The following is a 12,945-nucleotide window of genomic DNA, read 5'->3' as shown; positions in this document are numbered from 1 at the left end:
TGTGACTGTGTTATTAATCTTTTCCTTGTGTTGTGTTGCCTAATCATGTTGTTGTTTGCTTGGTGAATGTTCACTGTTTAGTTGATTCTTTGTTCCTTAAACAAGTGTGTTTTTGTGTAAAAAATGGCTCTAAAGGGAATTAGAGTTTTAGAATTAGCTGGTTTAGCTCCAGCACCATTTTGTGGTATGATATTATCCGATTTTGGAGCCTCTGTTATCAGAATTGATAGAGCTAACGTGAGTTAATTATTAATTCGGGAAATTGAATAATAGCTTCATGGATAAAGAATGCGCGTGCGGAAATTTGTTTTCACGCTATAGGATCGGCAACTCCCTATCTCGAACGACAGATTATTCTGTATATACTCTGTTACAACGTCGGTTGTCAGCACGCGCAAAGCTAGGTCTCTATGTAACGTAGCTTTGTACGTGCTGACAAGAGACAAAAAACTTAAGGATATTTTAAACGATTTTAAATCCTGAAGATCCTGAAGTTTTTTGTCTCTTGTCAGCACGCGCAAAGCTAGATTACATAGAGACCTAGCTTTACGCGTGCTGACAACCGATGTGGTAACAGAGTATATACAGAATAAGCTGTCGTTCGAGATAGGGAGTTGCCGATCCTATAGCGTGAAAACAAATTTCCTCACGCGCATTCTTCATCCATGATAGCTTTGTTAATTAATTAATTAATATTTAATCAAAATTTTATACTAACCAAGTCACTCGATGGTGATCGACTCTCCAGAGGAAAACGATCAATTTGTTTGGACTTAACTTCACCAAAAGGTGTTGATGTTGTTAAAAGACTTAGTGACAAATCGGATGTTTTGATTGATCCTTTTCGTCCAGGTTTGAATTGTTATTTATTTATTTATTTATTTACTAATGTTTATTTTATTAATTAATTAATTAATTGGAGGACTAAACTTTGGTTTTAGGTGTCATGGAAAAGCTTGGTTTGGGACCTAAAGATTTAAATCCTGGTTTAATTTATTCCCGAATCAGTGGTTATGGTCAAACTGGCCCCATGTCTAAAATAGCCGGGCATGATATTAATTACGTAGCTATATCAGGGTTGCTATCCATTTTGGGTGAATCAAATAGGAATCCATTTCCTCCCATCAATCTTTTGGCTGATTTTGCCGGTAAAATATAATTTAGCTTGAAGATTTTGTTAGTGAAGGACCAAATTGATGTTATGTTTTGTAAAATAACGTGTCATTTATATTTTTAGGCGGAGGGTTGATGTGTGCATTTGGAATTTGTATGGCGTTACTTGAAAAGGCCAAAACTGGAAAGGGGCAAGTTATAGATAACAGTATGGTGAGTTTAATGAACAAATACAGGGTTCGTACAAAATTTTTGGAATGAAATTCCTAGCTGACTTTTCCAGGTTTTCCCTGACTAAATTCCACAAATTTCCCTGACCATTTGCAATAACTTACATGGCGAACGTATATGAAAACCAATCTATATTGATTCACTCAAATAATTTTTGCACGAGTTATTTTTATAAAAATTAGCCAATTAATTCGTTTAAATTTAATTTAAAGTAAATCATAAATAACCTGAGCGAGCGAAGCGAGCTCCGCGAATTTGGGGCTTTGCTCAAATCTCAGACAAAAATTTTTCTGATCACCATTATACTTTAAATTTCCCTCCAATATATTTTTCCCTGACATTTCCCTGACTTTTTAGGTCCATTTTAAATTTCCCTGACTTTTTAGGCCCATTTTCAATTTCCCTGACTTTTCCAGGTTTTCCAGGTCGTGTACGAACCCTGAAATAGGCCTAACTATTGATTAAAAATTGAGATTTTTCACATTTCCTCTTTCTTTTAATTTTAAGACTGAAGGAGCTGCCTACGTTGGTAGCTTCATTTGGAGAACTAAATTTGCTCAGCAAACTATTCCAATTCCATTATGGGGCAATTTGAGAGGGAAAAATGTTCTCGATGGTGGCTACGCTTGTTATCAGACTTATGTCACTAAAGATGGAAAGTATATGGCAGTTGGAGCTTTGGAGCCAAAATTTTACTCTCAATTATTAGATGGTGAATAAAAGTTTAATCTTTTGTCGTCGGAGGAAAGAGAATTTAGTAAAATTGTTTATATTGTGTTAATTAAGGTTTGGGATTGGACGATGATGAATTTGGGCAATTTGAAGATCAAGAAATGTTAAGGGGAAAATTTGCGAAAGTCTTTCTTTCTAAAACGAGAGCGGAATGGGAAGAAATTTTTAAGAATAGAGACGCTTGCGTTACACCGGTTCTTGATTTAAAAGAAGCTTCGGAATATTTCCATAATGTGGAAAGGAAATCTTTCTTTAGGGGAGAAGAACCTTTCCCAAAACCATCCCCTCGAATGGGAAAAGTGGAACTAAATATAAATACCAAAGAACCCTTAATAGGGGAGCATTCCATAGATATTTTGAAAGAAGCGGGATATTCCGAATTAGAAATATCTTCTATGGTTAAACAGGATGTTGTCACCGTCGCCACTGAATCAAAATTGTAAAATAAAATCAAGGCTTAAAATAAACAGACTATTTTCTAATTTAGCAAAACTAATTTATTTGAAAACTGCTTAAAAAAATTAACATATTGTGTGAATGATTGAATAAGGATTTTTTTTTTAAAACAATGGTGAAATAATTTTTTTTAAACTTATATGCCAAACTAATTCATGTGAAACGTTACAAATTCAGCAAAATTTAAAATATAAGAAAAACAAAAAAAAAAACTGGCTATACATTTATGTACACAATTCTGGATTTCACATTATGCGTCTTCATTCACTTGTTCCGTTTGTGAAGGTGGATTGCCTTGGATTGGACGGCGAAACAGTAAAATGTGAGGCTCTAGATGAAAAATTTAATTAGAACTTTCGAATATATTTAATTTAATCAAGGTTTAGTACTAACCAGGTTGATGCACCATGTAATGGATCCATCCCTGACTTTGTTGAACACCAATACCTCGCCATTCCGTTTCAGACATCAAGTGAGACTGGGGAACTTTTTTCGCTATCTCTTTTGGTAGCATAACGTGCCTAAAAGGTAAGGTAACTCAAAATTATCTGACTTATTTTAACCAAAGATTAGCGAATTGGGCACTAATTAGCGTAATTTCAAATACAACATAGCCACAAATTTCACCAACGTTTTTAGGCTTAGTGAAAAACGCAAAATTTTAGTCTTAAATAAACATAATAACAAACCTATATTCGAACTTTTCGTCGTAGTATTTATCGGAGTAATAGATGTTTCTGTGAGACATTTTATTTTATGCGATTTCACTAAGTTTTGCTTAAAATTTACTGGACTGAATTAACCAAGGAGCAAAAAAAAACACGTCCGATCGTTACCTAACTACTAAAATTCCCGCGCCTTTTCCGATCACCAACAGTTAATAGTCGAACACGCAAAAAAACAAATGGCCAGTCCTATGAGCGCGTTTGAAAGTTAGCGCACGCGCATAGAAAATGAATATCCTCAAGACCAGGGTGAGAAATAAGCCTTTCTTTTTTCATAGCCCACTCGATCACGCGCATCACGACGCGAGCTTACCAATATCGACGAAAAATGCGCGAAATACAAAGATCTTGTTAAGCCTAGTTTTAAAGCGGTGTTTTATTAGATTTCGAATTATAAGGTTTTGCTTGATTTAAACCTGTTAAGAGAAATTTAGAAGAAACGTTTTTAACCAAATTAGTAGGACAAAGAAATGGCTTCTACATCTAATTATTCAACCGTTAGTATTTCGAGATTCGATGAACACCAAGTTGTTAGGTTTAGTGATTAACAAAGGAGAACTACGTGTTGTGAATCTTAAAAGAGGTAGGCTTAAGTCGATTGTGTTAAATGATTTATCCGAATAAAAGGAATCGAAAGGTAGTTCAAACTATTTACAACATTTTGATTTTAGGCGAAAGTAAATCGTTTTTAAATTTCACTATACGTGATTCTGAATACGATTCCATCAACGCCACCATTTGGGGAGATAAAACCTTTATTGAGGGGCTTACTTCAGACTTTCATATTTTGGCCATTGGTGACTTGATCTATCATTACCTATTAACATTAACATCTGTCGTGACGTCACAAGTCAATTACCTTGCTGTTTCCATACTGTTACCCCCTGCTGTTTCCATACTGTTACCCCCTGCTGGGACCCCCTGCTGTTTCCATACTATTACCCCCTGCTGGGGCTCCCTGCTGCTACTCCCAGCTGTTTCCATACTGTTACCCCCTGCTGCTACTCCCAGCTGTTTCCATACTGTTACCCCCTGCTGTTTCCATACTGTTACCCCCTGCTGGGACCCCCTGCTGTTTCCATACTGTTACCCCCTGCTGTTTCCATACTGTTACCCCCTGCTGGGACCCCCTGCTGTTTCCATACTATTACCCCCTGCTGGGACCCCTGCTGTTTCCATACTATTACCCCCTGCTGGGACCCCCTGCTGTTTCCATACTATTACCCCCTGCTGTTTCCATTCTGTAACCCCCTGCTGTTACCCCCGCTGGGACCCCCTGCTGTTCCCATACTGATACCCCCTACCGTGACCCCCTGCCGTTACCCCCTGCTGTGACCCCCTGCTGTTTCCATACTATTACCCCCTGCTGTGACCCCCTGCTGTTTCCATACTATTACCCCCTGCTGTGACCCCCTGCTGTTTCCATACTATTACCACCTGCTGGGACCGCCTGCTGTTACCCCCTGCTGGGACCCCCTGCTGTTTCCATACTGTTACCCCCTGCTGTTTATATACCGTTACCCCCTGCTGTTTCCATACTGTTACCCCCTGCTGTTCCCATACTGATACCCCCTACCGTGACCCCCTGCCGTTACCCCCTGCTGTGATCCCCTGCTGTGACCCCCTGCTGTTTCCATACTATTACCCCCTGCTGTGACCCCCTGCTGTTTCCATACTATTACCCCCTGCTGTGACCCCCTGCTGTTTCCATACTATTACCCCCTGCTGTGACCCCCTGCTGTTTAAATACTATTACCCCCTGCTGTTTAAATACTATTACCCCCTGCTGGGACCGCCTGCTGTTACCCCCTGCTGGGACCCCCTGCTGTTTCCATACTGTTACCACAGCAGGGGGTAACAGTATGGAAACAGCAGGGGGTCCCAGCAGGGGGTAACAGCAGGGGGTCCCAGCAGGGGGTAACAGTATGGAAACAGCAGGGGGTCACAGCAGGGGGTAACAGTATGGAAACAGCAGGGGGTCCCAGCAGGGGGTAACGGTATGGAAACAGCAGGGGGTCACAGCAGGGGGTAACAGTATGTAAACAGCAGGGGGTCACAGCAGGGGGTAACAGTATGGAAACAGCAGGGGGTCCCAGCAGGGGGTAACAGCAGGGGGTAACAGTATGGAAACAGCAGGGGGTCACAGCAGGGGGTAACAGTATGGAAACAGCAGGGGGTCACAGCAGGGGGTAACAGTATGGAAACAGCAGGGGGTCCCAGCAGGGGGTAACAGCAGGGGGTCACAGTATGGAAACAGCAGGGGGTCCCAGCAGGGGGTAACAGTATGGAAACAGCAGGGGGTCCCAGCAGGGGGTAACAGCAGGGGGTAACAGTATGGAAACAGCAGGGGGTCCCAGCAGGGGGTAACAGTATGGAAACAGCAGGGGGTCACAGCAGGGGGTCCCAGCAGGGGGTAACAGTATGGAAACAGCAGGGGGTCCCAGCAGGGGGTAACAGTATGGAAACAGCAGGGGGTCACAGCAGGGGGTAACAGTATGGAAACAGCAGGGGGTCACAGCAGGGGGTCCCAGCAGGGGGTAACAGTATGGAAACAGCAGGGGTCCCAGCAGGGGGTAATAGCAGGAGGTCACAGCAGGGGGTAACAGTATGGAAACAGCTGGGAGTAACAGCAGGGGGTAATAGTATGGAAACAGCAGGGGGTCCCAGCAGGGGGTTATAGTATGGAAACAGCAGGGGGTCACAGCAGGGGTTAACAGCAGGGGGTAATAGTATGGAAACAGCAGGGTGTCACAGCAGGGGTTAATAGTATGGAAACAGCAGGGGGTCACAGCAGGAGGTAACAGTATGGAAACAGCAGGGGGTAACAGTATGGAAACAGCAGGGGGTAACAGTATGGAAACAGCAGGGGGTAACAGTATGGAAACAGCAGGGGGTAATAGTATGGAAACAGCAGGGGGTAACAGTATGGAAACAGCAGGGGGGTCACAGCAGGGGGTAACAGTATTGAAACAGCAAGGTAATTGACTTGTGACGTCACGACAGATGTTAATGTTAATAGGTAATGATTGTCCATTCAGTTAGGCCCAGCGTTCATTCATTTAGGCCCAGCGTTTGAAAGTTAGCGCACGCGCACAGAAAATTAATATCCTCAAGAGTGACCAGGGTGAGAAACAAGCCTTTCTTTTTTCATAGCCCACTCGATCACGCGCATCACGACGCAAGCTTACCAATATCGACGAAAAAAGCGCGAAATACAAAGGTCTTGTTAAGCCTAGTTTTAAAGCGGTGTTTTCTTAGGTTTCGAATTATAAGGTTTTGCTTGACTTAAACTTGTTTAATAAAAGAGAAAGTTAGAAGAAACGTTTTTAACCAAATTAGTAGGACAAAGAAATGGCTTCTACATCTAATTATTCAACTGTTACTATCTCGAGTTTGGTTTTGGATTCGATGAACACCAAGTTGTTAGGTTTAGTGATTAACAAAGGAGAACTACGTGTTGTGAATCTTAAAAGAGGTAGGCTTAAGTCGATTGTGTTAAATGATTTATCCGAATAAAAGGAATCGAAAGGTAGTTCAAACACTTTACAAAATTTTGATTTTAGGCGAAAGTAAATCGGTTTTAAATTTCACTATACGTGATTCTGAATACGATTCCATCAACGCCACCATTTGGGGAGATAAAACCTTTATTGAGGAGCTTACTTCAGACTTTCATATGGGTGATGTAGGCAAGTTTAAATTTAATTTAACCTTACGAATTATAATTAATTTAATGAACCATAAAATCACGTAGTCGAAATTCGAAACGCCATTATTCAAGTTAAAAGATTGGAAAATTCGCAGTTTAACCCGAGCGTTTCCAGGTCAAAAATGTTAAAAAATTATATTGTTAAAGAAACAATAGTCCAACTAAAATACATTTCATTTTTAGCCCATACCAACTTTCTTTTAGCGAAACTCGAGGCGAGATTAAGCTTCGATGCGACTTAAACTTGAAGTACAAATACCTTTTACAATTTCCTCCTCCATCTTACGGACCTATTTTGGCCATTGGTGACTTGATCTATAGCGGAGATAGTGTCACTGGACGTCAGATTAGTTTGCATTCCGTTATCAAAATGGTAATATAGTATTATATATTTTATATTTAAAATTAAAACTAATGATATTTAGATTGGAAACGTGACGGAAATTGTCACCAAAGACTGTAGACATTTAAAGAAATTGGACTTGAAAGTTCTAGATGAAACTTACCCGTCTTTTACCATTACCCTGTAATTAATAAGAAATAATTTGATAATACCTATTATTTTTTATAAAACCATATATTCTGATTCAGATGGGGTCATGAACTATGCGAATTTGCTGAAAATTATTTGAAACCTAAAAACGGTAAATTTAAAAACTAATTTCAAGCGAATAAAATCGTTAATTGTTTTAATTCTATAGTGGTTCTGTTGTGTAATTTGAGAATTCAAATGAATAATCGAAATAATACTATCATGGCGTCTTCAACTAGCGCTACTTTAATCGTCATTAATCCGGGTAAATTAATTTAATTAATTAAGATTAAACTGAATGTTTAATTAAATAAATGTCATTAACTTGAACAGATATGAAGGGAAGTATGGAACTAAGTCGTTACGCCGCGGCTCTAGATCTTAAAGAAGGAGAGACGGATGTGACAAACCGTAATTAAAAAAACAATGCGTACATTTTAAGCATTAATTAATTGGTTAATGGTTAAATAATTAATTATTTCGTTGGCAGCGCAAAATTTACCAGTTTGTTCTGTCGCTGAGATAGTTAAAGGCGCTATGTCTAAAGGTCAAGGGGAAGCCGATTTTGTTGGGGTCGTTTACGGATTTTTAACCTTTTTCGATTTGGATGGACCAATCAATAACGTCATTGTTCTAAAATGGTAAGGGTTACTTCCCTTTTTTAAATACGCTGTTCCGATTCTGGGGTATTTTAAAGTTGCTAAGAGGTAGGCAAAGGAGATTAAGGCTAGCAGTTCAGTTTGAACCAGTTACTAGGGTCACAAAGGGTCTGACAACACTGCACTAAAGTTAGAACCGTGAGGGAGAGGGTAGGAGGAATTTAGGCGAAAAGTACTTTAGGGATCGCGATATGCATCTATTATGAGCTTGACCATATTGTTATTATCAACAACCGCGTTTCTTGCAGCGGATAGATTAAGGCTAGTGTTTGAATCAGTTACTAGACTCACAGAGGGCCTGACAACACTGCACTAAAGTTAGAACCATGAGGGAGAGGGTAGGAGGAATTTAGGCGAAAAGTACTTTAGGGATCGCGATGTGAATCTATTATGAGCTTGACCATATTGTTATTATCAACAACCGCGTTTCTTGCAGCGAATAGATTAAGGCTAGGGTTTGAATCAGTTACTAGACTCACAAAGGGCCTGACAACACTGCACTAAAGTTAGAACCATGAGGGAGAGGGTAGGAGGAATTTAGGCGAAAAGTACTTTAGGGATCGCGATGTGAATCTATTATGAGCTTGACCATATTGTTATTATCAACAACCGCGTGACTTGCAGCGGATAGATTAAGGCTAGAGTTTGAATCAGTTTCTAGACTCACAAAGGGCCTGACAACACTGCACTAAAGTTAGAACCATGAGGGAGAGGGTAGGAGGAATTTAGGCGAAAAGTACTAAAGGGATCGCGATGTGAATCTATTATGAGCTTGACCATATTGTTATTATCAACAACCGGCGTGACTTGCAGCGGATAGATTAAGGCTAGGGTTTGAATCAGTTACTAGGGTCACAAAGGGCCTGACAACACTGCACTAGAGTTAGAACTGAGGGAGAGGGTAGGAGGAATTTTGGCGAAAACTACTTAAGGGATCGCGATGTGAATCTATTATGAGCTTGACCATATTGTTATTTTCAACAACGCGTGACTTACTTAATAGCTCCATTTGCGGTCGAATCACCAAAGACGCGACTTCAACTTGCTCAAATGAAAAATGTCTAGACTCTCCCACTTCAAAACCCATGGAAAGAATCTACAGAATTAATGTAACCGTTACCGATCAAACTGGTACCATTAGAAACTGTACCATGAAAGAAAACGTAGTCCGGGATCTGATTGGCTTAGAGGTAGGGAGGGAATAAGTAAACCCCCAAATCTTAACGCGCTAAAAACCTTATAATTGCGGTATACGTTTAGCTGGATCAGTTTTTTTCACTAACTGACAAGGAAAAAACTTCATTGAAATGGAATTACCTGTTTGAAAGATGCAAATTTCTCCTGTCCGTTCCGTATAATGGATTCGCTCGAGTTTTAAGCTGTTCCAAAGTTAATTTGGAAGAGATCTACGCCTAGTCCTTGAATTTAGGTTGAGATCATCATATTCTACTGTATATTATAAAGTTCTTAACCAAATAAACATAATATTTTAACATAACATTTAAATTTTATTGCCGACAGCTGATGCTTTGTCAAAGTATTTTGCAATACGACATTTTTCTTGTTCCATAATATTAGTGGAAGATGGTCGTTTACCTTCCTGCGTACCATAATATGTCTCATAAATAAAAAAATAATATGTCATTTGTAACTTATATAAACAATATGTATTTTACCATTAAACTTTTTCTCAAATTTGGAGAAACCTTGACGCTAATTATTTGACCTCTAAAACAATGCGTAATTCGATCTTCAATGCATCACATTTAAGAGCGTATAATTAACATACCCATTATCGCTGACGATAATTATCGGATCTACAGCGTTAAATCTTAAACGCGTAGCGTATCTTTCCTTGGGTAAAACTGCCTGACAACAAAGGGGTTTGTAGATGTCGACGCTAATATCAAATATTCTCAGCTGAAAGTTTACCGATGTCAGTTTCTAATACGTTATTGCCTTTACAAAATTATTACTTTGCCATCGCGCGTCAAAACTCCAAACATTGTAGACGAGTACGGTGCCCAAGTGACGTCACTAACGTCTGTCCCAACAAAAAAGTAAAATAGAGGTTGACTGCGCGGGAATAAGTAAACTACGTGATTATCTGTCCCCATGATAATATTCAAGAGTGAATTATACGTACGCGACACGTCGATTCCAGATACAAACGGCTCCGTCCGAGCCGCCGCTAATGAAGGCGTCTTCGTGAAATGGGTTCCATTCCAGCTTATTGACGCGTCCGTGATGAGGTTCGTAACTTCGATACACCTTTTCCGCGTAAAACGCCGATCCTCCATGAATAGCTCCGCTTTCTGTACCCACTAAATACTCGTTAGGGTCGTTTTTGTGGAATGCTAATGCCGATCCGCAATCTGAAAACAATTATATACCGTAAAACACCACACTTTGATGACGCTACACCAACATTTTCACGCGAAAACTTACCTATTAGCTCGACTTTGACGCTGTTAAATCCTTCTATCCAATGATCTCTGATTTTTAAAGTCGTTATCTTCGTCGGGGACATCTTTCTCTAGTTAGATGGGAAGTTAGGTGAAATGACAACTTCGGAAGTAGTAAGAGATTCAATTTACCTTAGTCACTTCCCATATTATAACTACACCATCCTCCGACAATGACGCGATCTTTTGATTTCCGTTGACGTCGTCTTTTAGCCATTCGACCTTCGAGTTTATAAAGGTGTCGATTAGGTTAATGTCGGCTATGACGACATTGGAAAGCGAACCTGATGAACGGTACCGCAATGTCTCGTTTCATTTTTCTCTTCACTACAACAAATTGGAGTTTGGCGATCTAATTTGACGTTGAAAACTGAAACGCTTCCGCATTCGGACCCAACCACTAATAAATGACCCTTGTATGGATGAAAACTCAAGGAATAAACTCCTAAACTTGTCTGGTAGATCTTTTCGGGTGCTGCTGGACATTTGAGTGAAAAGAGACAGACGTAACCTTCGGTCTGACTGGAAATTTCATCTGCGAGATGGTAAATTAAAGTCTCAGAAGCAGCCAAAGGAATAATTAAAACAGTAATTACTTACTGGAAGCGAAAGCAGCGGCGAACAAATCCTTATATTGTATGTTCCAACAAATTGCAGTCACGGCTGCGTCATTCTCAAAAGGCGAATGAAATTCCCATAGAGGTAAAAGACTTCCTTTCGGGTCCCGATATTCGTCAGAAGGATCTTCCCAGAACTTGAAATCTACTCGTTTTGAAACATGAGTAGGTAAGTGTGTACCCTGCCCCAAGAAGGTCTAAGTCTTACCCAGAGTAATTTCCTGCTGAAGATTATGACTGATCATTCGTTCCGCGACTCTGGCCAAGTGTCTTAGGTTAGAAGTGTCGATGGAGAAAATTACTCCTTGATCGGACACCAACTGGTTTTTAGGGATAGTAGGTTTTTCCGGTGTTGGACTAAGTCTATTAGAAGGGTCTTTCTCCTTGTTGGGAAAAAAGGTACAATTATTTAAATGCTGATAAAAAATTTAACGAGACATACTCTTTCTTTTTTCTTGGCATCAACCTGATACGAATCGAAAATTTCCCACTGACTGGCATTGGTCGAAAAACGGCACAAAGTTGGTGGGTCAGTTTGAGCCATTTTGTCCTAGGGATAAATTACAATTTGGATCGTTGGAAGACTTTGAACTTATAGGACATACTTTACAGGCTCCAGTACGCGTTAAGGAGGCCCTCTCGCAAAAATTGAACTGGTTAATCAAGGACTTTGATGTTGGCGAGCCGGGAGTAAGTCGTGAATCTGAAACGGAAGTGCTGGTGTCATCAAGGCTCTCTGCTAGTTTATCCACCATTCTTTTGCTGGTCAGACAACCACGCTGACTGTAGAGAACTACTAAACTTGAAGGATTGACGTGGGAACGAAATTCCATGTCCTGTAGTATGCATCTTTTTTATTATAATTCGCTAAAATAACTTTGTCGACGACTCCATTACCAGTCACCTTATAGCTAAAAGCGACGATGGCCTTGTTTATCCTGGGGTTGATAGTGGTCAAAGTCAGAGCGACTTCGTCTTCAACCTCCTGATTGTTAAGCGAATTGTCAAAAATGAGACAAAGAAAAAAAAATAAATAAACAAAAATTACTTACATCCACGGATTGATTTATGTTGAAATTCATTTTGATATTATTTGTTTCGAAACTGTCAAACGCTATAGATTTATAAAGCTTCTAATATTTTACAAGAACGCGGTGTTGTCGCTATAGTAACCCCCAATCGATAAACTAACAAACCTTTCCGCGGTTGAATCCAGGAGGGTATTATAACTAAAACAACAAAACGCCTATTTTCTATTTTGAAAAACGATATAATTTTTATTTGTACAGAACTTTAACCTTAAACATCGGTAGTAACTATGCTTTTAGATGCTATATCTTCCGAGTAATTAAATGAAGACTTATTTCGACGTTTATAATTTCTAGAGTCGTGTTTTATGACGTAACAAGAAAAGCATAGAAACATAATAAAGCAAAAGACGAATCCAAAAACTATGATTGATACTAAAATAGCAATTTTGGTCGCTAGGTTTTTCTCCAATTGATTCTTTTCCGTATTCAATTGAACCTTGTGGTCAGCGGAAGCTCGAATAAAGATAAAAGTTTCGTTGCCTTCTTTTCTCTTCTCCACGCTCATCTCGGGTATTTCATCTTTCGGGCGTACATTTTCGAGAGTGTTGTCTTCTATTTCATATCTTTGACGAAAGCCACCACGGAAAATATTTGAATTTTTCCTGTCCAACTTTT

The 12,945-nt window shown here is 39.7% G+C and overlaps 4 protein-coding genes across 6 annotated transcripts; 2 read left to right on the top strand and 2 right to left on the bottom strand.

Moving 5' to 3' along the window:
- Positions 1-19: 19 nt before the first annotated feature.
- On the top strand, positions 20-2,568 carry Amacr (Alpha-methylacyl-CoA racemase). Its single transcript, XM_089867890.1, has 6 exons — positions 20-237; positions 723-852; positions 942-1,148; positions 1,238-1,326; positions 1,852-2,056; positions 2,131-2,568. The coding sequence occupies exons 1-6, from the start codon at positions 124-126 to the stop codon at positions 2,517-2,519; spliced, it is 1,134 nt and encodes a 377-aa protein (XP_089724016.1). The 5' UTR covers positions 20-123; the 3' UTR covers positions 2,520-2,568.
- Positions 2,551-3,425, bottom strand: Cks30A (Cyclin-dependent kinase subunit 30A). The gene is made up of 3 exons (XM_089867896.1): positions 3,222-3,425; positions 2,926-3,053; positions 2,551-2,862 (listed from the first exon to the last, which is right to left on the bottom strand). Exons 1-3 carry the CDS (start codon positions 3,278-3,280, stop codon positions 2,783-2,785), a joined length of 267 nt encoding a protein of 88 aa, XP_089724022.1. The 5' UTR covers positions 3,281-3,425; the 3' UTR covers positions 2,551-2,782.
- Positions 3,426-6,422: 2,997 nt separating this feature from the next.
- On the top strand, positions 6,423-9,854 carry hdm (meiosis specific with OB domains hold'em). Of its 2 annotated transcripts, XM_089867844.1 has the most exons (12): positions 6,423-6,732; positions 6,821-6,946; positions 7,012-7,081; positions 7,150-7,339; positions 7,392-7,492; positions 7,558-7,610; positions 7,668-7,763; positions 7,832-7,909; positions 7,989-8,139; positions 9,161-9,347; positions 9,418-9,586; positions 9,679-9,854. In XM_089867844.1, exons 1-11 carry the CDS (start codon positions 6,609-6,611, stop codon positions 9,571-9,573), a joined length of 1,332 nt encoding a protein of 443 aa, XP_089723970.1. In that variant the 5' UTR covers positions 6,423-6,608; the 3' UTR covers positions 9,574-9,586; positions 9,679-9,854. The 2 variants fall into 2 exon arrangements, with proteins under 2 accessions (XP_089723970.1, XP_089723969.1); XM_089867843.1 differs by having other exon boundaries at positions 9,418-9,854.
- Positions 9,645-12,428, bottom strand: LOC149692169 (dynein axonemal intermediate chain 1-like). Of its 2 annotated transcripts, XM_089867842.1 has the most exons (14): positions 12,292-12,428; positions 12,144-12,224; positions 11,845-12,075; positions 11,682-11,789; positions 11,448-11,622; positions 11,223-11,384; positions 10,907-11,157; positions 10,755-10,844; positions 10,606-10,693; positions 10,304-10,532; positions 10,134-10,233; positions 9,947-10,077; positions 9,834-9,885; positions 9,645-9,757 (listed from the first exon to the last, which is right to left on the bottom strand). In XM_089867842.1, exons 1-14 carry the CDS (start codon positions 12,319-12,321, stop codon positions 9,659-9,661), a joined length of 1,827 nt encoding a protein of 608 aa, XP_089723968.1. In that variant the 5' UTR covers positions 12,322-12,428; the 3' UTR covers positions 9,645-9,658. The 2 variants fall into 2 exon arrangements, 1 of the variants encoding a protein (XP_089723968.1); XR_016382640.1 differs by lacking the exons at positions 9,645-9,757; positions 9,834-9,885 and having other exon boundaries at positions 10,028-10,077; positions 10,134-10,201.
- Between the last annotated feature and the right edge of the window lie 517 nt (positions 12,429-12,945).

Source organism: Phalangium opilio, unplaced genomic scaffold, assembly GCF_054372755.1.
Source record: "Phalangium opilio isolate 3A_F unplaced genomic scaffold, DU_Popi_V2 ptg000024l_1, whole genome shotgun sequence".
NCBI lineage: Eukaryota > Metazoa > Arthropoda > Arachnida > Opiliones > Phalangiidae > Phalangium > Phalangium opilio.
This window is presented reverse-complemented; position numbering and strand designations above follow the sequence as displayed.